We start from the raw sequence: 20,733 nt of genomic DNA, 5'->3' as shown, positions 1-20,733 counted from the left end.
ATGCGCAGGGCCATTGCTAGACTAGGAGGCACTTGGCGTAATTTAAGATAGGCGTCCCTCTGAGCAGAGGAATCTGAGTAAGTCACTGCCTCTACGTGGACAACTGGAACCTCAGAATATGACCTTATTTGGAGAGAAGATTGTTATTATTGTAATTAGTTCAGTTAAGATGAGGCCATACTGGAGTAGGGTTGGTCTCTCATCCAACATGACTGGTGTCCTTACAGAAAAGGGGAGATTTAGACACAGAAACACACAGGGGGAGAACACCATGCAGACAGGGAGCAGAGATCATGGTGATGCACATATAAGCCAAGGGACCCCAAAGATCACCAGCAAGCCACCCAGAGCTAGGACAGGGGCACGGGGCAGGTTCTTCACAGCTCTTAGAAGGAACCAAACTGGCCGACACCTTGATCTTGGGCCTCTAGCCTCCAGACCTGTGACACAATACAGTTTTGCTGTTCAGTGCCACCCAGTTAGTGACACTGTGTTATGGCAGCTCTAGCAAACTAATACAGATACTGAGAAATTGTTTTTTTTTTTCTCAAAGGCAGCCTGGGAACCCAGATGAGTCAAAAGCCAATACAAGTGTTTGCTAGATGCCTGGTAAGACTCAAGACGGCAGTGAGCTCTTTCATGACCGGTACTTTTCCATGGCTGCAATCCTATGCAGTGTCATCACCTCTCCTGGGTTGGACCAATTCCTAAGCAGTAGCTTTTTCTGCCTCAGCCTCCCTTAAAGGAGGCTACGTGAAAATGATCGACAAACTGTGGTGCTACAGAAATAGAAAGTGTGGCCGACGATGGCGACGAAGAGGGCAGCTCTGAGGTCAGCTGTCTGGGTGGGAACCTCACACCGTGATTTATTTTCTGTGCGATCTGAGCACAGTTTTAGCCTCTCTGTGCCTCTTTTCTCAGATGGACTAATAATAATACCCATGTGGCACCTAAAGCAAAAATGAACAAGTATGACAACATGGAACTAAAACGCTTCTATGCAGCAAGGGAAACCATCAGCACAATGAAAAGGCAACCTACTGAATAGGAGAAAATATCTGCAAGTCATATCTGATACGGGGTTAATATAAAACATATAAACAACTCATACAGCTAAATAGCAAAAAACCAAAAATCTGAATAAAACACGGGTAGAAGATCTGAATAGACATTTCTTTAAAAGAAGACATACAGATGGCCAACAGGCACATCAAAAATGCTCAGCACCACTAATCAGCAGGAAATGCAAATCGAAACCACAATGAGCCATCACCTCACACCTGCGAGAATGGCCATCATCAAAAAGACAGGAAATAGCAAGTGTTGGCGAGGACTTGGGGAATGGGGAGCCCTGGTGCTCTATGGATGGGAACGGAAGCTGGTGCAGCCACTGTGAAAAAAGTATGGAGGTTACTAAAAAATTAAAAGTGGAACTAGCATATGATGCAGCAATTCCACTTCTGGGTATTATCTGAAGAAAACAAAACACTAACGTGGAAAGGTATCTGCACTCCCATGTTCTTTGCAGCACTATTTCCAATAGCCAAGGTATGGAAGCAACCTAAGTGTCCACTGACATGAACAGATAAAGATATGTGTACGATATATGTATGTACACACAACACAGTGAAATATTACTCAACCATAAGCAGGAATGAAATCTTGCCGTCTGCAGCAACATCACAGGTGGGCCTTGAGTGCATTATGCTAAGTAAAATAAGTTAGATAAAGAAAGACAAATACTGTATTATCTCACTTTAGGTGAAATCTAAAAAAACCCCACCCTAAACCAAGATCTTAGAAACAGAGAACAGATTGGTGGTTTCCAGAGATATTTTTATGTTTAGAGGGAAGCGAGCCATTGCAGGCATCTGGCCTCGCCTTTGCTCTCTACCACGTCACACCTACCTGCCCAGGGCCCACGTACAGACAGGTGGCGTTGTCATGGCAGCCACCAGCGCTGGGCAGCAGGCAGTTGTTGATCTCTGAGCAGTCCCTTCCGTCCCCGGTCCATCCCTGCTGGCACACACAGGTGTGGGTCCCCACGCCAGTTTTCACGCACTCTGCCTGCAGGAGGGAAAAAAGAATCAAGGCTTCGGAAACCTCAGTCCAGCTGCGTGATTCCAAAAGCAAGAAAGGGTTTTCAGAGGTACATTCTAGAAACACATTTACATGGAGCTCAATGGAAAAGATGAGATGGTTTAAAGAGCAAAATTACTTGGAGTGGGCCAGCTAATGGCCACCACTAACATCACTGTCATTTTGTTGAGCCAGGGACTGCTCCTAATATTTTGTAGGTGTGAGCCACCATCCTGAGGAAGGTATTGTTATTACAGATAAGGAATCTGAGGCCCAGAGGAGTTAAGTGACTTGCCCAAGGACACACAGCTACAAAGAGGCACAAACCCAGGTCTATATGATGCTGAAGCCCACGCTCCTAATCACTGTACCTTTCCTTAGGATGACCACTCCAGGAGGTGGAAGGACACGGCGAGCGGGACAGAGGCGCAAGGTGAGTTGTTGAGATGAGGCTGCTGAGTGGGTAGGACTCACCCCAGGGGAGTCCCACGGGCGGGGGCAAGGCACTGCGGCTGATCCCTTCCTCAGAGCAGGGGGAGTTACTGAGGGGCCGTCAGCATGGGAGAGACACAGTCTGACCGACTTCAAGTCCTTCTGACTGTGGCTGGACAAGAAATGTACTGACGGGTCAGGAGAGACAGCAGGGGGACCCGTCGTTAGACTTCAGCTAAAGGATGAAGGTGACTAGGGCCAGGTGGCGGTGGTGATATTCGAAAGGCATCAGTGAAAGCAATGGTGGCTCTGGCTATACCCTGGCAACAATAGGACTTAGGGCAAGTCACTTAATGTCCCCAGGCCTCAGTTTCCTAATCAGCAAGGTGGGGATAACAAAGTCGCTTCATTGGGCTGGTGGGGGAGCAGGTGAGGCTGCACACGGGAAAGTCGCTTGGAAGCCGTAGCGCCCCTGCTCCCCCTGAACGTGTGGAGTTAGGAAGTGGAGACTCACAGAAGGTAGCCGGCACCGTCTTTCAAATGTAAGGTTCAAGACCTTGCCTTTCGGAAGGCATTCCCTCAGGAACTCCTAAAAAACCAGGCAGTTTGAAAATAAAATCCACCACTCACATTTCGGCTGCAGCCCCCTGCAGTTAATCCCATGCAAGGGTCCGTCTCTGAACAGAGGCTTCCGTCCCCTTCGTATCCTGCTTTGCAAACACAGCTGCCAAGGAGAGGGGTTCACAAAATCAGCCCCAGAAATGTGGGCACCCACCACCCGAAGACGGCCGGCCAGCCAGGGGTCCAGGGCTCGACCTGTGTACCAGGGTGGTCTTGGGCACTTCTGGGGTCTGTAGTCAGGCAGACCTAGGTGGGAATCCAGGCCCCGCCTCTCGGCAGTCGTGTGGCCCTGGGCAAGTCCCTTAACTTCTGGGAAACTTTGTTTTCTCATCCGGAAAATGGGTCTAATCATACCGCCTCCCTCCTGAGGCTGTGGTGAAGATTAAACAGCTAATGGGCATGGAGCACTTAGCAGGGAGCTTGCCCCTTAGAAGCTCAGCATCTGGCAGCTTTTCTGCTCATACTGGGCTAGAATCTGCCTCTTTACAATTCCAGGTATTATCTCTGGTTTATGAGAGGACTCTACCCTCTCTTCTATGCGACAGCTCTTGAACGACATGTAAACGACAGTCACCTGAGACCTCCCTTCTCTCCCTTTCTTAGTCCCTCAGTTTATTTATTTTCCCCAAACACAACATTCTCAGATGTCTCATTCTGTGAGTTGAAACAGTTTCCTGACCCCTCACTCTCTCAGACACCCATCTCAACATGTTCCACCGTGGTACTTTCACCATTAAACTCAGGGCAAGGCTCACCCATTATCTATCGAGTGCCTGTGACAGGTGCTGGGACGCTGTGTGGCTCCATCACACCCCCATATTTCTACTGTAAACTGTGCTTCACAGAAAATAAAAATAATATTTTTCATATATCAAGGCCCCTAGAGGAATAGGTACTTTATCTGGTACCCAAATGGAGACTTAGTCTGACCTGTTCCAACGCTGACTTACCTAAGCTTATGTAGGATAGACAGACCCACATCCATAGTCCTTTGTGGGTGATTTAAGAAGTTTTAAGGGCATTTTGATCACTGTGGTTTTGGCCCTACGCACCTATGTAGACCCTAATTCCTAGGAAGATGCATTTCTGTAGTAAACAGTGGAAGGGATAAGACAGTCTCTGCCCCATGGTGGAGGAGACAGGCTGCAGACAGGTAAGCATAGAACTATATAATTACAAATTAAGAAAAGCGCTGTAGAATCCAGACATCCTCTGCATTTCCCAGGATATTTGGGGGGTGGTTACTGACTTTGCACCAAATCTGCCTGGAGAGGAAATTTTCTCTCCTAGCCATGAATTACATTGACATTAAGGAAACAAATAATGATCCAATGACTAAAGACCCCATGTCCTGTCAGATGCCTTGAACAGGGGAGTTATTATTAATGGCCTTAGAAAGTACAGGTGTTTTTCAAGGGTTGGAAAGTTGGTGGACGAATCTTCATTTCCTTCAGATGAGAGATGGTAATAATTATAGTTTCCATGACTCAATATCTATCATGTACTAGCCCTGGTGCTGGGTGCACCTACGATCTCCACACCTGCCCTGCTAGGTGGGTAGCATCTCCCTTACTGTACTGATGAGGAAAGTGAGGCTCAGAGAGTTAAGTAACTAGCTCAAGGCCACACAGCTGGCAAGTTTCAAAGGAGGGAGTAGAGCGTTAGCCTGAGGTTGCCTCCACTAAGGCCACACTGGCAGTTGGAGAGAACAGGCCTGCGTATATGGGCTGGGACTGTTTACAGGTAGTAGAATGGCCATAGGCCACTAAGGGCGGTGCCCCCTTCCCCAGACCCACCTTGCTGTCCCGTTGCTGTATTCACAGGTGGCGTGGATGTGGCAGAACTGCACGTAGGGCCCACAGGCTGAGGTCTGCTTGTGGCAGAATCTCCCGGCGGAGCCCTCTCTGCACGTGCCGGCGAGGCAGGCCCCGTCACTGTCCACCCGGTTATCGCATGTCCCCAAAAGGCACAGGCATTCTGGGAGAGGAGGGAGAGGGACAGTCAGGGCCTGGGGACAAGCTCAGTCTCGAGCGCGTGGGTCATGGAGGACAGGGCCACCTCCCCTCACCCCCACTCACTCCAGTCAGAGCAGAACCTGGGGCTGAGCAGGGGACGCCTCTGAGTGCTGTTTTTTAGGGTCTCAGGCATTTCTCAGGGTGCCTGGGACAGCTTGTGGTGAGGGGGACTGTCCCATCAAGGATGAGAAAAACCTGGACTCTGGGCTGCTTTACATGCACGTGCATGGGGTGTGGTGGGGCCCAGGGAGGGTTGTGATGGTGTGAAAGCAGCGAGCAACTCGATTTTCATCTAGTTCATGGTTGGAGCTCATGGTTCTAGTTTAGTCTGGAAATGTCTCACCTTTTCATGAAGACATTTTGGAATAAATAGAAGTGGTCTCTTGTGGCCCCTGATGCCAGCTCACTGAATACTTCACTGGCCTTGTTCTAGGCACTGGACCAGCATTTAACCTGTACCATCTCATCAATGGTCACCAGCCTCGGGAGGTAGGTACTTTTATCATTCCCATTTCCCCGATGAGAAAACTGAGGCCCAGAGAGGTGCAGCAAATTGCCTAACTTGCTGCTCAGTCCCCAAGCATGGGCTTGAACTCAGGCCTTCAAAGGCCATTTCTATTAGTGACCGTGTGTAAACACAACAGATCGGTATATTCACGGGCATTTCCACTTGCCTGTGTCATTTTAAACTTTAGCTCCTTGCTTTGCTTTTGATTATAATTATAAATTGCAATGCGAGCCAGCTCATCAGACTCAGGCTCCTAAGCACGCGGGAGGGAATGATTCTCAAAGGCAGGTGGCGAGGATTTGGGAGCTGGAAATGGATCAGAAATGAAGGAACCTGTGCCTTTGCCCCAGCCGGGATTGATGGGAGAGAAATGAGCGTGGGTGCTTGGAGCCAGCATTCAGGAGAGAGGAGAAACACAGCGAGGGGGCTAGAAGAGCACGGCTGGACTTGAAACAAAAAAGACTTAAGCAAGCCAGTGCTTCGTTCGCAAGGAGCATGAGCCCAGAAAGGAGGCTCCCTGCCTGCGATGGGGGTGGCCCCGGGCCTGGGATGAGAGGCGTTCGAGAGGGAAGCCCAGCACGGCTGCCCCGGCCTCGACGGCCTGCCCCGGCCTCCTGAGCGCGTCAATGTTAGCAGGCTTTGCGATCAACCCGATTTTTCTTTTCTCAGAAGCCTTATTTGGCAAAAAGGACATGGGCCTAGGATCAGCAGCCCTGACCACGAGCTCTGGTTTGCTGTCCATTTTAAGAGGAAGCGAAAACATCAGAACAAGGTAGGAGAGGGGAAGGTTGAGCACTTTGTACCAAATGAGTGAAGGCAGCAGTAACAGCAATAAGAAGGGCTTCATTTTGTTTATTTCTTTTGATTAGAGGTTATCCCTCTTTATTTGGTTTGTTTGCGGCGGTGGCGGCTTCATGAATTATTTGCCAGGCGCAAGCTCTGTGCTAAAGCCCTAAGTGATGATCCCACTGATCCATGACCTATGAAGCGGGCACCAGAGTTATCTTGATTTTATAGATGGGAAAACTGAGGCTCAACGAGAGGCTTTTTCTAAGGTCGTGTGGCCAGTAGGTAGCACAGCGTGGACTTAGCTTCAGTTGGCTTTGGCTCCACAGCCAGCTCTGATCCTTTCCCTTTATTTTTGTTACTTCCAATCTCAGAAGTATGTATCTAAATATATTTATATGCATAAACATACACCTAATGTATTTTAAAGAACGCAATGCATTTTCCTAAGCTTGTATAACTGCATTTTTTCATTGTCTATTGTTGTGCAACTTTCTACATTTTCTATAAGCTTCTTGAAGTTTATGTCACTGAGCTGAGAATTATAGCAACAGTAGCTACAATAGCATAATAAAGGCCAGTGTATCGGGAGTGCACGCTGTGTGCTAGGCATTGTTCCAAGGCACGTGCTTTCTGTTTATAACTGTACCGATTGTCTGAGGTAGTATTATTATTCCCATTTTGTAGGCAAGGAAACTGAGTCCTAGAGAGGTGTAGTAACTTGCCCAAGGTTGCACATTTTGCAAAGGGAGGAGCTGATGGAAGTGGACCTCTTGGAAGGCAGGGAGCGAGGCTGTTTCTTTATACGGAACCCAGCATCACTTCTGGTATGTGGGGAAACCTTAGAGGCTGGTTTTGAAAGTGTGGTCCCCTGACCAGCAGTGGTCAGCCTTCCCAGGGAATTTTTTGGAAATGCAAATTCTCAAATACCACCCCGGGCCCATCGTCTCAGAGGCTCTGTGGTGGGGCCCAGCAATCTGGCCCGTGCTACAGCTTCAGAACAAGCGCTGAAGAAATGCCCCGTGGTGAGGGCCTTCCCCAAGCGAAGGGCGCAGACGCCAGGCTGGCCGGCACCCTTGGCTTGCGGTGCAGCAGGGAGCCCGGCTGAGGTGGAGGGCAGCTCTGCAGGTGCCACTTACGTTTGTCACACCGAGGTCCGTATTTGTTGGGATCCGAGCAGAACTGGCACCGGGAGCCGTGGAAGCCATCCTGGCAAATGCACATCCCGTTGCCACTGATGCCGTCGGTGCACTGCGAGCAGAGGCAGACCCACGCGGGGCTGTCAGGACCACACCCGCCCACCCCTCGGGGAGTCCCAGACCCTCTCTCTGCATGGCCTGACTTTTTGGGACTCAGATTTAATCCTGCTTGAAATAACCCTTTGGGACTCTGCAGAAAGTGGAGTCATGTTGGTATCAGGCAGGAAGCTTCAGTGACAACAAGCTCGGGGTCCCAAACCAGGATTTAGAACTTTAAGGGAAATCATTCAAGGGGTGGGGGCGTCACAGTGGTGAACTGGAGTGGTGCCCCTCCAAACGATGCTTATGGGTTGGTGTGACAAGACACCCACCTCCAGAATGAAGGCTGGCCTTGCCCTCGATTCCCACCTGCTGGGCCTGACTGCTCGCCACAGTGTTTCTCCCTCCAGTGGTACATGTTTTTGCCTCCTGCCTCTCCAGCCACCTCATGGCTAAATTCCTAATAATCAACGCTCATCAGAGCTGCCCCACCCCCCTGACCACTCGGATTTGGCAATTAATTAGTGCCAGCTTCCCCTCGTCTCCTCGCCTGCGTGGTGTCCCCACTCGTGGTTGCCCAGTTCTTCCTTTCCCTTGAAGGAGGCATATTTTAATGTGGATTTCTTAACTGCGCAGATCTATGCTTTTCCCATATGACTCACAGCTACTGGTTTTTTTAAACCTTTGTTTAGCTCCGGCCTCCTAGCTAAATGGGTTAAGTTTTGTTCTTTCCGTTTCACTAGGTTTTGCAGAAAGGTTGAAAAGAAGCAATCACTGGGCAGTGCTATTTTTTAAAAGTATCATAAAATCTTAGTTCTAGAAGGAATCTTAAAGACTCAGCCAACCCTACTGTCTCCCAGGGGAGGAATGTAGGTTCCAGAGAGCCTTGTCGAGGTGCCCAAGGCCATGCAGTCTGCAGTGGAAAAGCACAGACTAGAGGTGACATCACTGTACCTCACCCCACCCCACCCCTTTGCCAGCAGCATCCTTCTCACGCAGATGCCTCTTTCAGCAACCGATCTCTCCTATTCTTGCTTCCTGGGAATAGTGGCTGCCATTGCAGCATTTCTTGGTTCAGTGGTTTTAAAAATTATTTTTTGACTTAAGAAAGGTCACCCTCAGCATTCGTGGGAAAGTCTGCTTCAGGGACTGTCTGTATCACCTGTCCGTTTCCCGAGCACGGGTTCGAGAAGCCTCCAGGACACTGGTTGCAGTTGGGCCCGTAGAAGCCTTTGCAGCACTTGGGTATCTGAGAAACGAAATGCGTGTTGCCCTTTAAAACCCAAAGCAGAGCCCCAGTTCCTCAAAGGAGGTCTGGTTTAAAATCTATTATTATCCTAAACAGCATTAGCCTCTCGCCTGTTAGGAGCTCACTTTTCTCTTGCAGATGATGCCATGGCTACTGCTCAGCCATCTGTTCACCACAAACCTACTGAGGGCTGACCACGGGCCCAGCCTGGCTCTGGCGTCAGTGGACCAGACCGATGAAGGCTGTGCTCATGGGTCTATGTTCTAATCAGGAAGAGACAACAAGTAAAAAAGAACAGGAGGAGGAGAGCTTGAGGAGGGAGAGAAGGGGGGAGAAGACTTGGAGGGGGTAGGGGGGAGGGAAGCTGGAGGGGGAAGGAGGAAATTTCAGAGTGTGGTCAGTGCTGGGAAAACAAGGTCCCATAATAAAGTGGGGGCAGGAGGAGGCAGAGGTGAGGTAGTCTGGGGAGGCCACCCTGGACTGACTGGTGATCAAGGCGGTGACAGTTAAATGGAGACCTGAAAGATAACTCAGCCCCCAGAAAGTCCGGGAGAGGACCTGAGGCTGGGAAGGCCAGTGGGCACACTCCGAGGTGGGCGTGAGGGTAAGAGGCAGGCCAGAGACAGAGGGTGAGCTGCGGGCGGGTGGGGCATTGAGCACATGGCTCTATATTAAGAGGGGTGGCTGCAGGGAAGGGGGTGACCTGGCTGCCCTGTAGAGAATCCGCCCTTTGATTCCCTTGCAGGGAGATATGGCCAAGGCCACCCAGGCAACCTGTGACTGCCGGGAACCTGCGGCCCAGCCCCGCTGGCCTCTGTGTGAGCCCCGGTGGCCTGGATGAGGCCTGGCCACACGCCCTCCTCACCTTCACGGTGGCATTGCAGTACATGGCACAGCCACTCTTCAGGCTCCTTGTTCGGCCGGTGTAGACACACTTGTGTGTGAAGAGCGCCTGGAGGAAAGCCAATGAGAAAGAGCATTGCGGGCGCATTTCGTGGTTCTCTGAGCCGCCCTCAGCTTCTACACACACTAGACTTTCTGCTTTCACTTTACCATCAGGGTCAAGGGTGCTTTAGACCACACGGGCACAGGCGGGTCCCCGTCAGAGCGTGGCCACCCTCTAGGCACTCTGTTTGCTTGTTGGTAGAATACAGGCCAGGGCGTGCCCCATGCAGGGCACGCGCATCTTTATGTCCCTCTCATGCCATGGCAGACATCGCTAACTGATGAAGGGACGCTTTCCTGTTCCTCATGGATGTGGCTGAATCTCCCCTTCCAACCAACTGCCAGTCCTAAGCTCCTCTTACATAAAAATTTTGGAGCCAGTAGAGTCTAGCTCTAATTTTAGAAAGATCCACCGAAAAAAGTAGTGAGTCTGAGTTTTTCTCTTGGGGGTGGGGGCAGATTTAAATGCGTCCCGCATTCTCTAACCCCAACGCCCACTCATGATTATCTAGAACTATAATTTATCGAGGACTGACTGGGATCTGACACACAGCACATATGAGGTTATCTACCTTCAACTCCACGTGGGTATTTTTCATACCTTTTCATAAGTGAGGAAGCTGAGGCCCAGATAGGTTGTCATTTTTGTGAGGAGCATTGTTAGTAAGAGGCAGTTCCAGAGAGCCAGGCCTGATTTACCACCCACTAACTTTAGGATATCACAGGCAAGTTAGGCGGTCTCCGTGGGCCTCAGCTGCCTAATCCGTGAAATGGGACAACAGTGGTGATCTCAGGTTTTGTCAGAAGCACTGGTCCCTGGCTGTGATTTTAAGTTAGAGAAATGCTGATGTTGAACTTCCTCCTTGCTCTTAGGCTCTTGCTCCAGAAAACATTGAGAACCTCACAGACTGTAAAATCCTAAAGCCTTAGATGTATTTATTGAGGAAGGAATTCTCAGTCCTCTAGTTGGATCTCGGGATAATTAACCAAGCGTAGATCATGGGAGCCTGGGGGGGGGGGGGCGTTTCGAGGCTCTTTCGGCTCCAGGGCAAGCGTCTCCTCTCTCTCTCTTCTTCCCCGCTCCCCCTTTGGGTGGGGGCGCCGTGGGGTCGTGGTTCTGCCACGTGTGGGCGGCGTGACCTCGTGCGAGGTGTTCGCCATTCCTTTGCCTGGTGGACAGCGTGCGACGGACTCGGGGTGATGGCCTCATCGGGCAGAGCAAATATCCGCACCCCGGTGCCTATTTAATTCCAATGTTTTGCTTTATTAAATGCTTTGCATTAAAGAGCTCATCACCTTCCTTGGGGATTTATCCTAGTGCTGGATGAAACTTCTGGCTGCGAAGCTCTTTCTTAGGGTAAACTTAGAGGCAGGAATTTCTATTGTCAACTTTACCCAAAACACTTGGCTTTCGCCACCAAGAGACTACGTGGCACATGGATAATGAATTGTACAGTGGTCTGTTTTCCTTTTAGATCAGAGCTCTCAAGACAAAAACCAAATAAAACAAACTATTTTATTCATGTTTTTGCCCCCAGAACCAGCACTTTAATCCTCGATAGATATGTATAGAAGTCAATCAAATTTGAAAAGGTTTAGATGATTCTAGTGTTGTTTTCTTGATATTTCTCTCCAGAATGATGCTCGGGAAGAGCCAATATGAATAAAGGGTGATAGGCTATGCCACCCCAGAGTGTGACACTTTGGCATAGGATTATTTTGAGCTAAAGGTACCTGAAAAACAGCAGATACAAAAGGGACACTCTGATCTCTTCTTTCTGAAAATTGTGGGCCTCAGCTGCCTAATCCATGAAATAGGACAATAATGGTAATATTAAGTTCTGTTGGAAGATACAACTATGTGAAAGATGCTCTCCCTGTACCAGGAGAAGAGAAATATCTTGTCACCATGGACAGGGAGTTGAAGCCAAGAAAAATCTGTACATACAGATCTTGTTAAAATAACTATCTTTTAGCCTTCCCATACATTTTAGTTGCTTGCCCCAAATTGCGATTCTTTGTTCAACCTACTATATAATCATTTGGGTTTTGCCACTTGTCTGGGTCTTCATTCTCCTATGGAGGCTCCCATGTAGGTGTATAAATCTGTGTGCTTTTCTCCCTTTAATCTGTTTTGTGACAGCTAATATTGAGGCCTAGCCAGAGACCCTAAGGGGGTGGAGGTAAGGTTTTGCCTCCCCAACACAAACATTGGATTTTGTTTAAGAGGGAAGAGTAGAGAAAAAATGAACCTTTACTGAATGGCTACTTGATTTAGGCCTTGTGCTTGGGTTTTTAATCTATGCTCACCTGTTGTTGTGGTTATTATTATTATTTACAGACGAAGAAAATGAGAGTAAAATGGTCAAGCGACTTACTTGGGTTCATGCGTAAGGATTCAAGCACAGATCTCTCGGTTGTCTTTCTACCATCCCCCAGCTAGTACGTTAAGAGCTAATCTTATGTCACCCCAGTTGGACTTAACATCTTTTAAGAGGAAGGTAGAAAGGGTGAGAAACCACATCAGTGGGATTGCTTGGGTGATGTGTGTTTTCACAAAGCTGTCACACTCACTGTGGGCTCAGAGTTGGCAGGACACTTGCTCCAATAGACCAGGGAACAGCTCACACAGGTGCCCTGGAAGGAAAGACAGTGGATCAGCACAGGTGCCCCTATAGGAGGGGGCAGGGGACGGCCCTGTCTGGTCTCATGCTTCCTCCCAGTGAAGGGGGTTCTAGAGTAGCTCTCCTGGCTGCTCTCCCCACCCCCTACTGACCCCTCCCCAGAGAAAAGAGTCAAGACAATGCAGGAGGGTTTGGGGGGAAGGAACTGAGCCTGCTCAGCCTCTGCCTTTCCCTCTTTTAGGGTCAGACAGACCAACTCTCTGCCGTGTAGAGAGGCACCTGACCCTCAGGGGACACTGTAGTTGTCCACCTGTGCCAAGGATGGAGTACTAGGATGAAGTCTTGTTCTCCAGCTAGCTCAGCAGTAATGAGGCTGAACACCGAAGCTCTGCCTTTTGGTCTCCTGGGCTTCTTGCTCCAGTGGTTCTGAACTCAGGAGCCAGGGAAGGGGAGCGTGCCTCCTAATGTCTCCAGATCCATCCTCCCACTTTCTCTATTGGGCTCTGGGCTCCAGCAGGTAGACCTTGGAGGGTGGGCTCTTGGGCTTCCTTGCCCACTTCCCATTGGTCCTGGCCAATGGGAGGCATTAGCAGGTTATTGATGGGCAGGAGGAGAGCAAGGCCAAGGCATTTCTGCCCTGCTCGCTGTGTGTTTAGGGACCATCCCTACAGCTCCTGATGGTGTGACTTCTTCCACCTTCCCACTCTCACTGGGTTCGGGTAACTTGACTCCCCTTCTTGACCCCCATGGGAATGATTTCCTGCCATTGCCTCCCCCTGGGTCCCCCAGCATAACTTGTTTCCTTAGCCCTGCCCATCTCTCTGTAGTAGCTTCTTCATTAAAATCTCTTCATTTGAACCTTCGGGATAAGTTCTGTTTCCTGCAGGGATCTTAGATCCTAACAAGTACAGGGTGCTATTTATTAAACCTCTAAACCCAAAATACATGTCCCCAAATCCAAACATGCATGGCCAAAGGCAGCTATGGGTTCAGCCTGGTGAAAAGTGAGACTTCTAGAAGGTGCCAGCAGCTTCTATTCTCTGCCAGCCCTACGTACTTTCCAAAGAATGCATCTGTGCTTTTAATAGACAATCAAAACCACCCTAAATCACTTGGAGCAGATAGATTTGACTTTAAACCCAGAGAAAATAGTAGAAAACTCTTTTCTAAGGCAGCTACTGGGAACTCTTTCCCCTATCTAGCCAACATTCTTTGGGTTGCTGTTCAAACCCACATCTTGATTCTGTTCTTTGGGGAGATAGAAAACAAACTTTTGAACAACCTGGAATTAGGCACCTTGAACTTGGGGCTGCCCTTGTGCCTCCACAGACTTTCTTCCCTGAACTTGAATGGTAGCTGCTGGGATGGAGGAGTTCTGAAGGAGTCTATTGATCCCAATTAACTCCTTTCTACAGAGGCTCTATTTTCCCTAATATTTTTATCTTTGGGCCAGAAGGTGAGACTATTTTCATCTGGCCTGTTCTGATCTTCATCCTGGCCTAAGCCAGGTGACACACCTGCCAATATTTATTTAAAGGTTTGAGCCAAACATAAATCACATCCAGGGACTGGCTGGGAAAGTGACCAAGTTTCTGCCTCTCTTAAAAAGTGGTGATCAGAGTTTAATCCAATTCCACAGATGGCATGTGACTGGCACAGGGGGCTAGTACCATCACAGTAGCCTAAAACCTATCAGAGTCATTACATTAACTGAGAAATCTGGAATCAAAGAAGTCAGCCACAAGCCTGTGCCAAGTACTCAACTAGGTATTTCCAGCCTTCATGACAAGAAGAGAGAGCAGTAACATTAAATCTATAAAAAGAGGCCATCATTCCTTGTTCAAGGCCCATACTCCAAGGCTATTGTGAGGACAATCATTGAAGTATTATTGAAGTGTCCCAGATCTATTATTGCAGTGATTTTGGGGTTATTGTTTCCATGGGGACTAAAAGATCACATGGAACAGCAATGTCAAAATTTAGGGTGCACTGATTAAAACCAGCTGAGCCAAAGAAAGTTGCTATGGAAACAGGAAAGGCCATTAGAAGGTACACAAACTCAGAGGCAAACAGAAAGTTTGATATTTGAAAGAAGTACAGAAAGATGGTTGATTGGCTGGGCCAGAGCATCTACCTGAGAAGAAATTCTATTTTAAATTCCTCTTAAAGTCCCTTGAAGTGTAGTGGGGTGAAGAGTATTCCCCCCAAATTTTATGTTCCCCCAAATCTCAGAATGTGATCTTATTTGGAAATTGAGTCTTCACAGATGTAATTGGTTAAGGTGAGGTCATACTGGATTAGGGTGGGCTCTAGATCTAATGACTTGTGTCCTTACAAGAAGAGAAGGGGGCACAGAGTGACACACACAGGGAAGAAGGCCGTGTGATGACAGGGGCAGAGATTGAAGTGATGCAATTAACAAGCCAAGGAAGGCCGAGGGTCTCCGGTTGACACCAGAAGCTGGAGGAGCCAAGGAAGACCCCCCTCCACCGACCTTCAGAGGGACCGTGGCCCTGCTAACACTTTGATTTCAGACTTCTGGCCTCCAGAGCTGTGAGAGAATAAATCTCTGTTGCTTTAAGCCACCTGGTTCGTGGTAATCTGTTATGGCAGCTCTAGAAAATGAATGTACCCAGGCAGCATCTATCACGGTGGCAATTCCCCCAAAGGAACCTTAGTTCACTCCTCGTGAAGACAGGAGCCACTCTGGGAATAGGCTCCTTAGAGTGGGAGAGCTGGGACTGCTGTCTGCCTTGTGGGGCTGTGTAGGGACCCTCAGTTCCTTTCCTGGGTTTCTTACCAGTTTCATCTCTCTCTTTGTCTCATCACATCGGTGGGGCAGAATTGGGACGATGGAGGGAGGAATTAGCACTCCAGTCAGTGTGTAAATTCGGCCGTTTTTGGCAGTCACCTCAAGTTCTTCCATTGCCACATCATTTGCCAGAATCTGCCCCTGAAAGAAACAGTGACATCTTTCATTCTGTCCTGCAGGAACACCAGTGGTCCCCTGGCAGATCCGGATGGTAGTAACCTCACCAGACACCTTCAACTTCACTTTTCAGTGACTGGGAGATTGCTATTAGAAGGGCTTGGCTGACAGCAAAAGATGAATCTGTTAAGTGAATTCTTGACTGATGCCAGGCAAGGATGTCCTTGCAGAAATGCTCCTTACAGGTGCCAGACCAGGGAAGAGGCGTAACTCTTTCCAGCTCTATAATATATTTGCTATGGCATCTTGGGCAAATTAGTTTACCTGTCTGTGGTGATCCACTCATTCAGATACATCTATTGACCTTGAGATATATCAGCGAACAAACCCAGACAAATTCCCGCTTATGTTGCAGGGAAGAGAGCAGAAAATGAACAAATTTGTGAAGAATTCTGATCTCCACTTCCCCCCAAACCTGCTCCACCTGCAGTGCTAATGGCAACTCACCTTTGTGGTTGCTCAAGTCAAAAGCTCGGGGTCATCCTTGGCTTCCTCTCTCTTTACTCCCCAGTCAATCCATCAGCAAACTTTGTCAAGTCCACCTTCAAAATACCTTCAGAACTCAACCCCTTCCTATCATGCACCTGCTACCACCCTGGGCTGAGTCACCAGCATTCTTTCCTGGGTTATTGCAACTGTCTCCCGGCCAGTCTCCCAAAAGGAATATCTGAGCATGCCCACTGCCTGGATCCTCCAGGGGCCTCTCATCCCGTTCAGAGTGAGAGCCTGCGCCCGTACCTGGAGTTCTTCGGCCCTGCGTGCCCTGACCTCCCTCCCGCCCCCCTCCTCCTGCCCTGACCTCCCCTCCACGGCCTCGCCCTCCGCTCTCCCTGATGGAGCCGCGCCGACCCTGCTGACCCGCAGGCAGCTCCGCACGCTCCTTGCTTTGTGCCTCTGCACTTCCTGCGCCCTGTCTCTGCAAGGCTCCTTCCCAGGCGGTCTCACTGCTTCGCCCTTCACTTCCTTCAGGCCTTTGCTCATACGTTTTCTTCTCCACAGGGATTTCTTGGGCACTTTATCTAAAATGCCCACCCCATCCCTGCTTTCTATTCTCCTGCCTTGTACTGCTGGTTTTCGTCTTAGCACTTCCTGTTTGCTCATATGGGATATATTTTATTTATTTGTTCACTGTCTCTCCTCCTATTTGCTAGAATGAAAGTTCCATGCAACCAGGGACTTTTGTCTGCTCACTGGTCTGTCTTCAGGGCCTACAATGGTGTCTGGCACATAGTAGGCGCTCAATAGATATTTGCTGAAAGGCTGAGTGGTTCTCATCACCACCATCAGCAATGAATCAACAGGAGACATAATCTCTACGCTGCCAGCCTTTTGCTGATATTACAGCCCCAGGGAGTTAGCTGAATAATGCTTCCTTCTTTGAGTTTCTTAAATCAGTCATGCTGTCTCCTGCCTCAGGGCCTTTACACACGCTCCCCCTTCTGCCTGGGACTCTTTCTACTCATCTCTGCCCAAGTTCACTCCACTCATCTTTTGACTCTTGGCCAAAGCCTCACCTCCTCACTAAGGACATCTGGACACCCAGACTTGCTCAGACTCCTGTTGCATGCTCTCTCAGTCCTCTTAACGTCCACTTGGTGGACTTACTACAATTGTAATGAAATAATTAGCTGGTTGCTAATTAGTTGTTTAAAGTCTCTTCTCCTTGTTGGGATAGAAGCCTGTCTCTCCCACTGCTTTGCCCTTGGCATCTGGTTCAGATGCTCACACATGTAGCTGCTCAGCAGGGATTTGCTGAAAAAGGCAATGAATGAATGAAATAATTGTAAAGACTCTAAGCCTGTGAGTTAGCGTAAAGGTAGGATAACCTGAAGAAAAATCATAAGAAGAGCAAAAATGCACATAAGTCACGATACCAGTGGTAGAGTTGCACCTACGTTGCTGGTTGTGTTAAACTGGATGATCTGGTTGGCCATGCTCCTAATGCGAAGGGTTGAAATGAGGGCGGCCACTTCGAGCTGCAATAAGAACAGTGATGGAGACATTTTAGAGCAACACCCATGGCCCCGCTTTCACAAAGTCCTCTTGAAAAATAGCCTGCAAGTTTATGAAATAAATACTGGGAGCTTGGGTGTCATGCTTTTTCATGGCTTTGAAGATTTCTTTGATAGCAAGCTCATTATTCATGGCTAAGGGTACACGTGGGACTACAGAAAAAGGACAATTGTCCTGTATTTTCTAGCATCAAAATATTGCGAATTTAAGACTAGGTTAGATATCTTGAAAGCTGGGGGAAAAGGGCAAGAAAAGTGGGGCCAACCTGGGTAAATGGAACAATGTGGTATCTGACGAGTTCCAGAAGCTTCTGAGATCCCTGGGAAGGAATTAAAATACTTCTTTAGTCAATGAAGAAAACACAGCATTCCCCCCACCCTTCTGGAAACCTCCTCAAATGACTTTGGACACTTAGTCAAGAAAAATAAGTGACCCATAATCTCTTAATTGGGAAGTCCAGGGTGAGAAGAATCCCATCCCCCAAATAGCTACCATTCACCACATTCCTACTCTGGCAGGGGCTGTTCTGAAAGCACTGTGTGCGCTTCTCATTCAGTCCCCAACAGCCCTGTGAGCTGGGGCCTACTCTCTACTCATTCTGTGGGTGATAACACTGAGTTTTAAAGACATGTCCAAGGTCACAGAGCTAACTTAGGATATGAGCCTAAGGATTAGCCCAAGTTCTCAGTCACTCTGCTCCATGACCTCTCTGAACGTCCAAGGCAGCCTTCTGGATTTGCTAAGACAGGCCTAGCTTATGATTCCTTTTCACTCTCATCATAACCACATACTGGTTATTGAGGACTATACAGTCCTGTTTGGATGATCTGATCAGGATACTTGCCCTTCTCAGCTCCCATGGTACATGGTACATGGTACATGGTACATGGTCATTTCTCCTGCAAAGCCCTTCCCAACATTTCTCATGCTTCAGAAAATGGAAGCAAGAGTGGAGAAAAAAGAGGCTCTTGGGACTATAAACAGGATGAGCAGTCCCGTAAGGGTGTCCTGGGGAGAGTGCAGGGTTGGGGAGCCCAGGGACCACTGTCTTTGGGGGAAGGAGGTGGTGGCAGTGGTGGTGGTCTGTTGTAGAATGTTGCAATCTCCCAGCTGAGCCAGAGCTGGGGGTGACAAGCTTCACAGCCCTCAAATTCTGCTTAAGTGGCACAACCGTAGTCACTAGTTGAAAGATCACAAATCGAGATCATAGTAATGCCCATGAGGCCGACCATTCTGGGGACATGTTCCAACAGTGTGAAGCCCCAGATCAAAAGAAAGCCCTGCTGAATCTCAGTTCTATTCACCCAGATACCTCTCTGCATTTGGGCTTGGCCCCTATGTCAGGGGAGTTACCTGTAAGTTGAGTGACCGCATATCCTGGTTTGTCTGTACCACCCTGGTTTATACTTAATGTCCTGGCAGCCCCAATCACTCTCAAAATTGTCCTGGTGTAAATGATAAATTGTATGGCTACCATAGCTCTAAGTCAGTGGCATCGTGTGCAGGACATGGTTACCAAAAAGAGTGCTGAAGCTGACCACTGTCTACAGTACTGGCTCTGCTACTATGTGACCTTGAGCAAGTCACTTAGCCTCTGGGTTTTAACCTTCCCTTTATGCTACTTGCTGGTGCCCAGAAGTGAGACTTTTGCAGGCAAGCTTAGATGCTCAGTGGCAGAAGGAGTGAGAAAAAGTGAGGGCCACTGGGGAAATGCCAGACCAAACTGGACTCCAGTCTCCCAGAAGGCAGGAACTGGGTCTGTCTAGCTTACTAACCACTGTGTCCCCAGCCAAGCAGGATGGGGCACATGGCAGGCCCCGCATAAATTAAAAGGAGGAGGGGAAGGGTCCTGGGAAGAGCACTGAGCTGGACCTCAGGACCCTGAGTTCTAATCCTGGTTCTGCTTCTGCGTGACCTTGAGCAAGCCACGTAACTCCTCTAGTCTCCCCTTCACCTGCAAAATAAAGGGAGTGGTCTGGACCCCTTCAGCCCTCTAATTCTACATGGAGGACTTTGTCAACTGGGTAGTCCGCTTCGGTGTTGGATCCCTTTCAGAAGAAACAGGAGAACGAGAAGGGACAAGGGCACTGATCGGCGTCGCTCCCTCCACTGTGAGTCCCTCTGTCCCATTGAACTTCCAAGGCGTTTGAGAATTGGCAAGGGCCGGTCTCTGCCCCCTTTGCTTTGACTTCTGTCTAGTCCAGAGATGAAGTCGTAACCTGGGGCTTATGATCAGGGGCTGGGTGCCTGTGGGGATGGGATGATTTGGGGACTGAACATTTTTTTAGGGAGAAAAGGAAAGATAAAGTGGAAAGGAAATTGGGGATTCCAAATGAGAATTAGAAAGCAAGTGGGAATTAGAAACCAAGTGAGAATTAGAAACCAAGCGGGAATTAGAAACCAAGTGAGAATTAATTGGGAACCATTCTTCTGATGAGATCAGTTTGTTTTCCATTTTCTTGGCTTAGCTGATGGGACTGTCACTGCCTCCAGCTGCTGCTCTTCTGGGAAGACACAGCTAAAGGACGCTATTAAGGTGGATGGAGACAGAAAGAGCTTCCCATAGGTGGAGAAATTTTAACCCACACAGGCTCCGAGCCTGAGGAAGAGGCAGAAATGGTTGTGGAAATTGATGTGGAAAAACAGTTTCTGACTCAGGACAAAGAGACTTGAAGCTTTACATTCTTTGCGCGAAGAAAAATATTGCCTTTGAGAGAAAAGAGATTGAGAGCCGGGAGCCGTGGTGTGTTAGTACGTCATTTCCATGGGGAAAAAATAAGCGGTGATTTATAGCGTTGGCCAGTGTCTATGGTGTAAATCACCGTGGGCTCATTTCAAGCTACCAACGCGATCTCAGTGAATGGAGCTGGGAAGAGACGCACAGTCGACTCCCGAGAGCCAGAGTGAGCCAGCTCCAGATACCAATCGGAGTGAAGGAGGGGGACAGAAGAGCTTTCTGAGCAAAAGTGCTTGATAGAGAAGCAGGGGGCTTGATTTTTTTTCTATTCTAGTTAAGAGGTTTTGTTTTAATTTTAAGTGTACCTGATTATATGTCTGAGGACTCCTTTATTATTATTTTAAAAGATGCTCATGCACTCAGAGAGGCCATATAATATCAGGATTTTAATCATCTCCCAGGGGAGCAGCATTACTTTTTTAGCTTTAAAATTAGGTATAAGTGTGAGTTCTACAGAGAAGTAGAACAGGCTTTTTTTTTTTTTTTTTTGCAATAGC

The 20,733-nt window shown here is 48.6% G+C and overlaps 1 protein-coding gene across 1 annotated transcript in view; it reads right to left on the bottom strand.

Annotated features, from left to right (window-relative positions):
* The window catches only part of STAB2 (stabilin 2), a 116,164-nt gene that overhangs the window by 62,782 nt on the left and 32,649 nt on the right, over nt 1-20,733 (bottom strand). The window contains exons 16-25 of the mRNA XM_081127683.1: nt 17,765-17,818; nt 17,382-17,462; nt 15,298-15,450; nt 12,448-12,510; nt 9,794-9,880; nt 8,842-8,928; nt 7,581-7,692; nt 4,929-5,109; nt 3,142-3,235; nt 1,909-2,067 (exon numbers count right to left, since the gene is read on the bottom strand). Of these exons, the coding sequence (XP_080983809.1) occupies nt 1,909-2,067; nt 3,142-3,235; nt 4,929-5,109; nt 7,581-7,692; nt 8,842-8,928; nt 9,794-9,880; nt 12,448-12,510; nt 15,298-15,450; nt 17,382-17,462; nt 17,765-17,818 (1,071 nt within the window). The remainder of the gene's footprint in view (nt 1-1,908; nt 2,068-3,141; nt 3,236-4,928; nt 5,110-7,580; nt 7,693-8,841; nt 8,929-9,793; nt 9,881-12,447; nt 12,511-15,297; nt 15,451-17,381; nt 17,463-17,764; nt 17,819-20,733) is intronic.

The sequence above is a fragment of the Miniopterus schreibersii genome, assembly GCF_964146895.1.
Source record: "Miniopterus schreibersii genome assembly, chromosome: 2".
Taxonomy (NCBI): domain Eukaryota; kingdom Metazoa; phylum Chordata; class Mammalia; order Chiroptera; family Miniopteridae; genus Miniopterus; species Miniopterus schreibersii.
The sequence above is the reverse complement of the archived record's forward strand: the minus strand, read 5'-3'. Positions and strand labels throughout refer to the sequence as shown.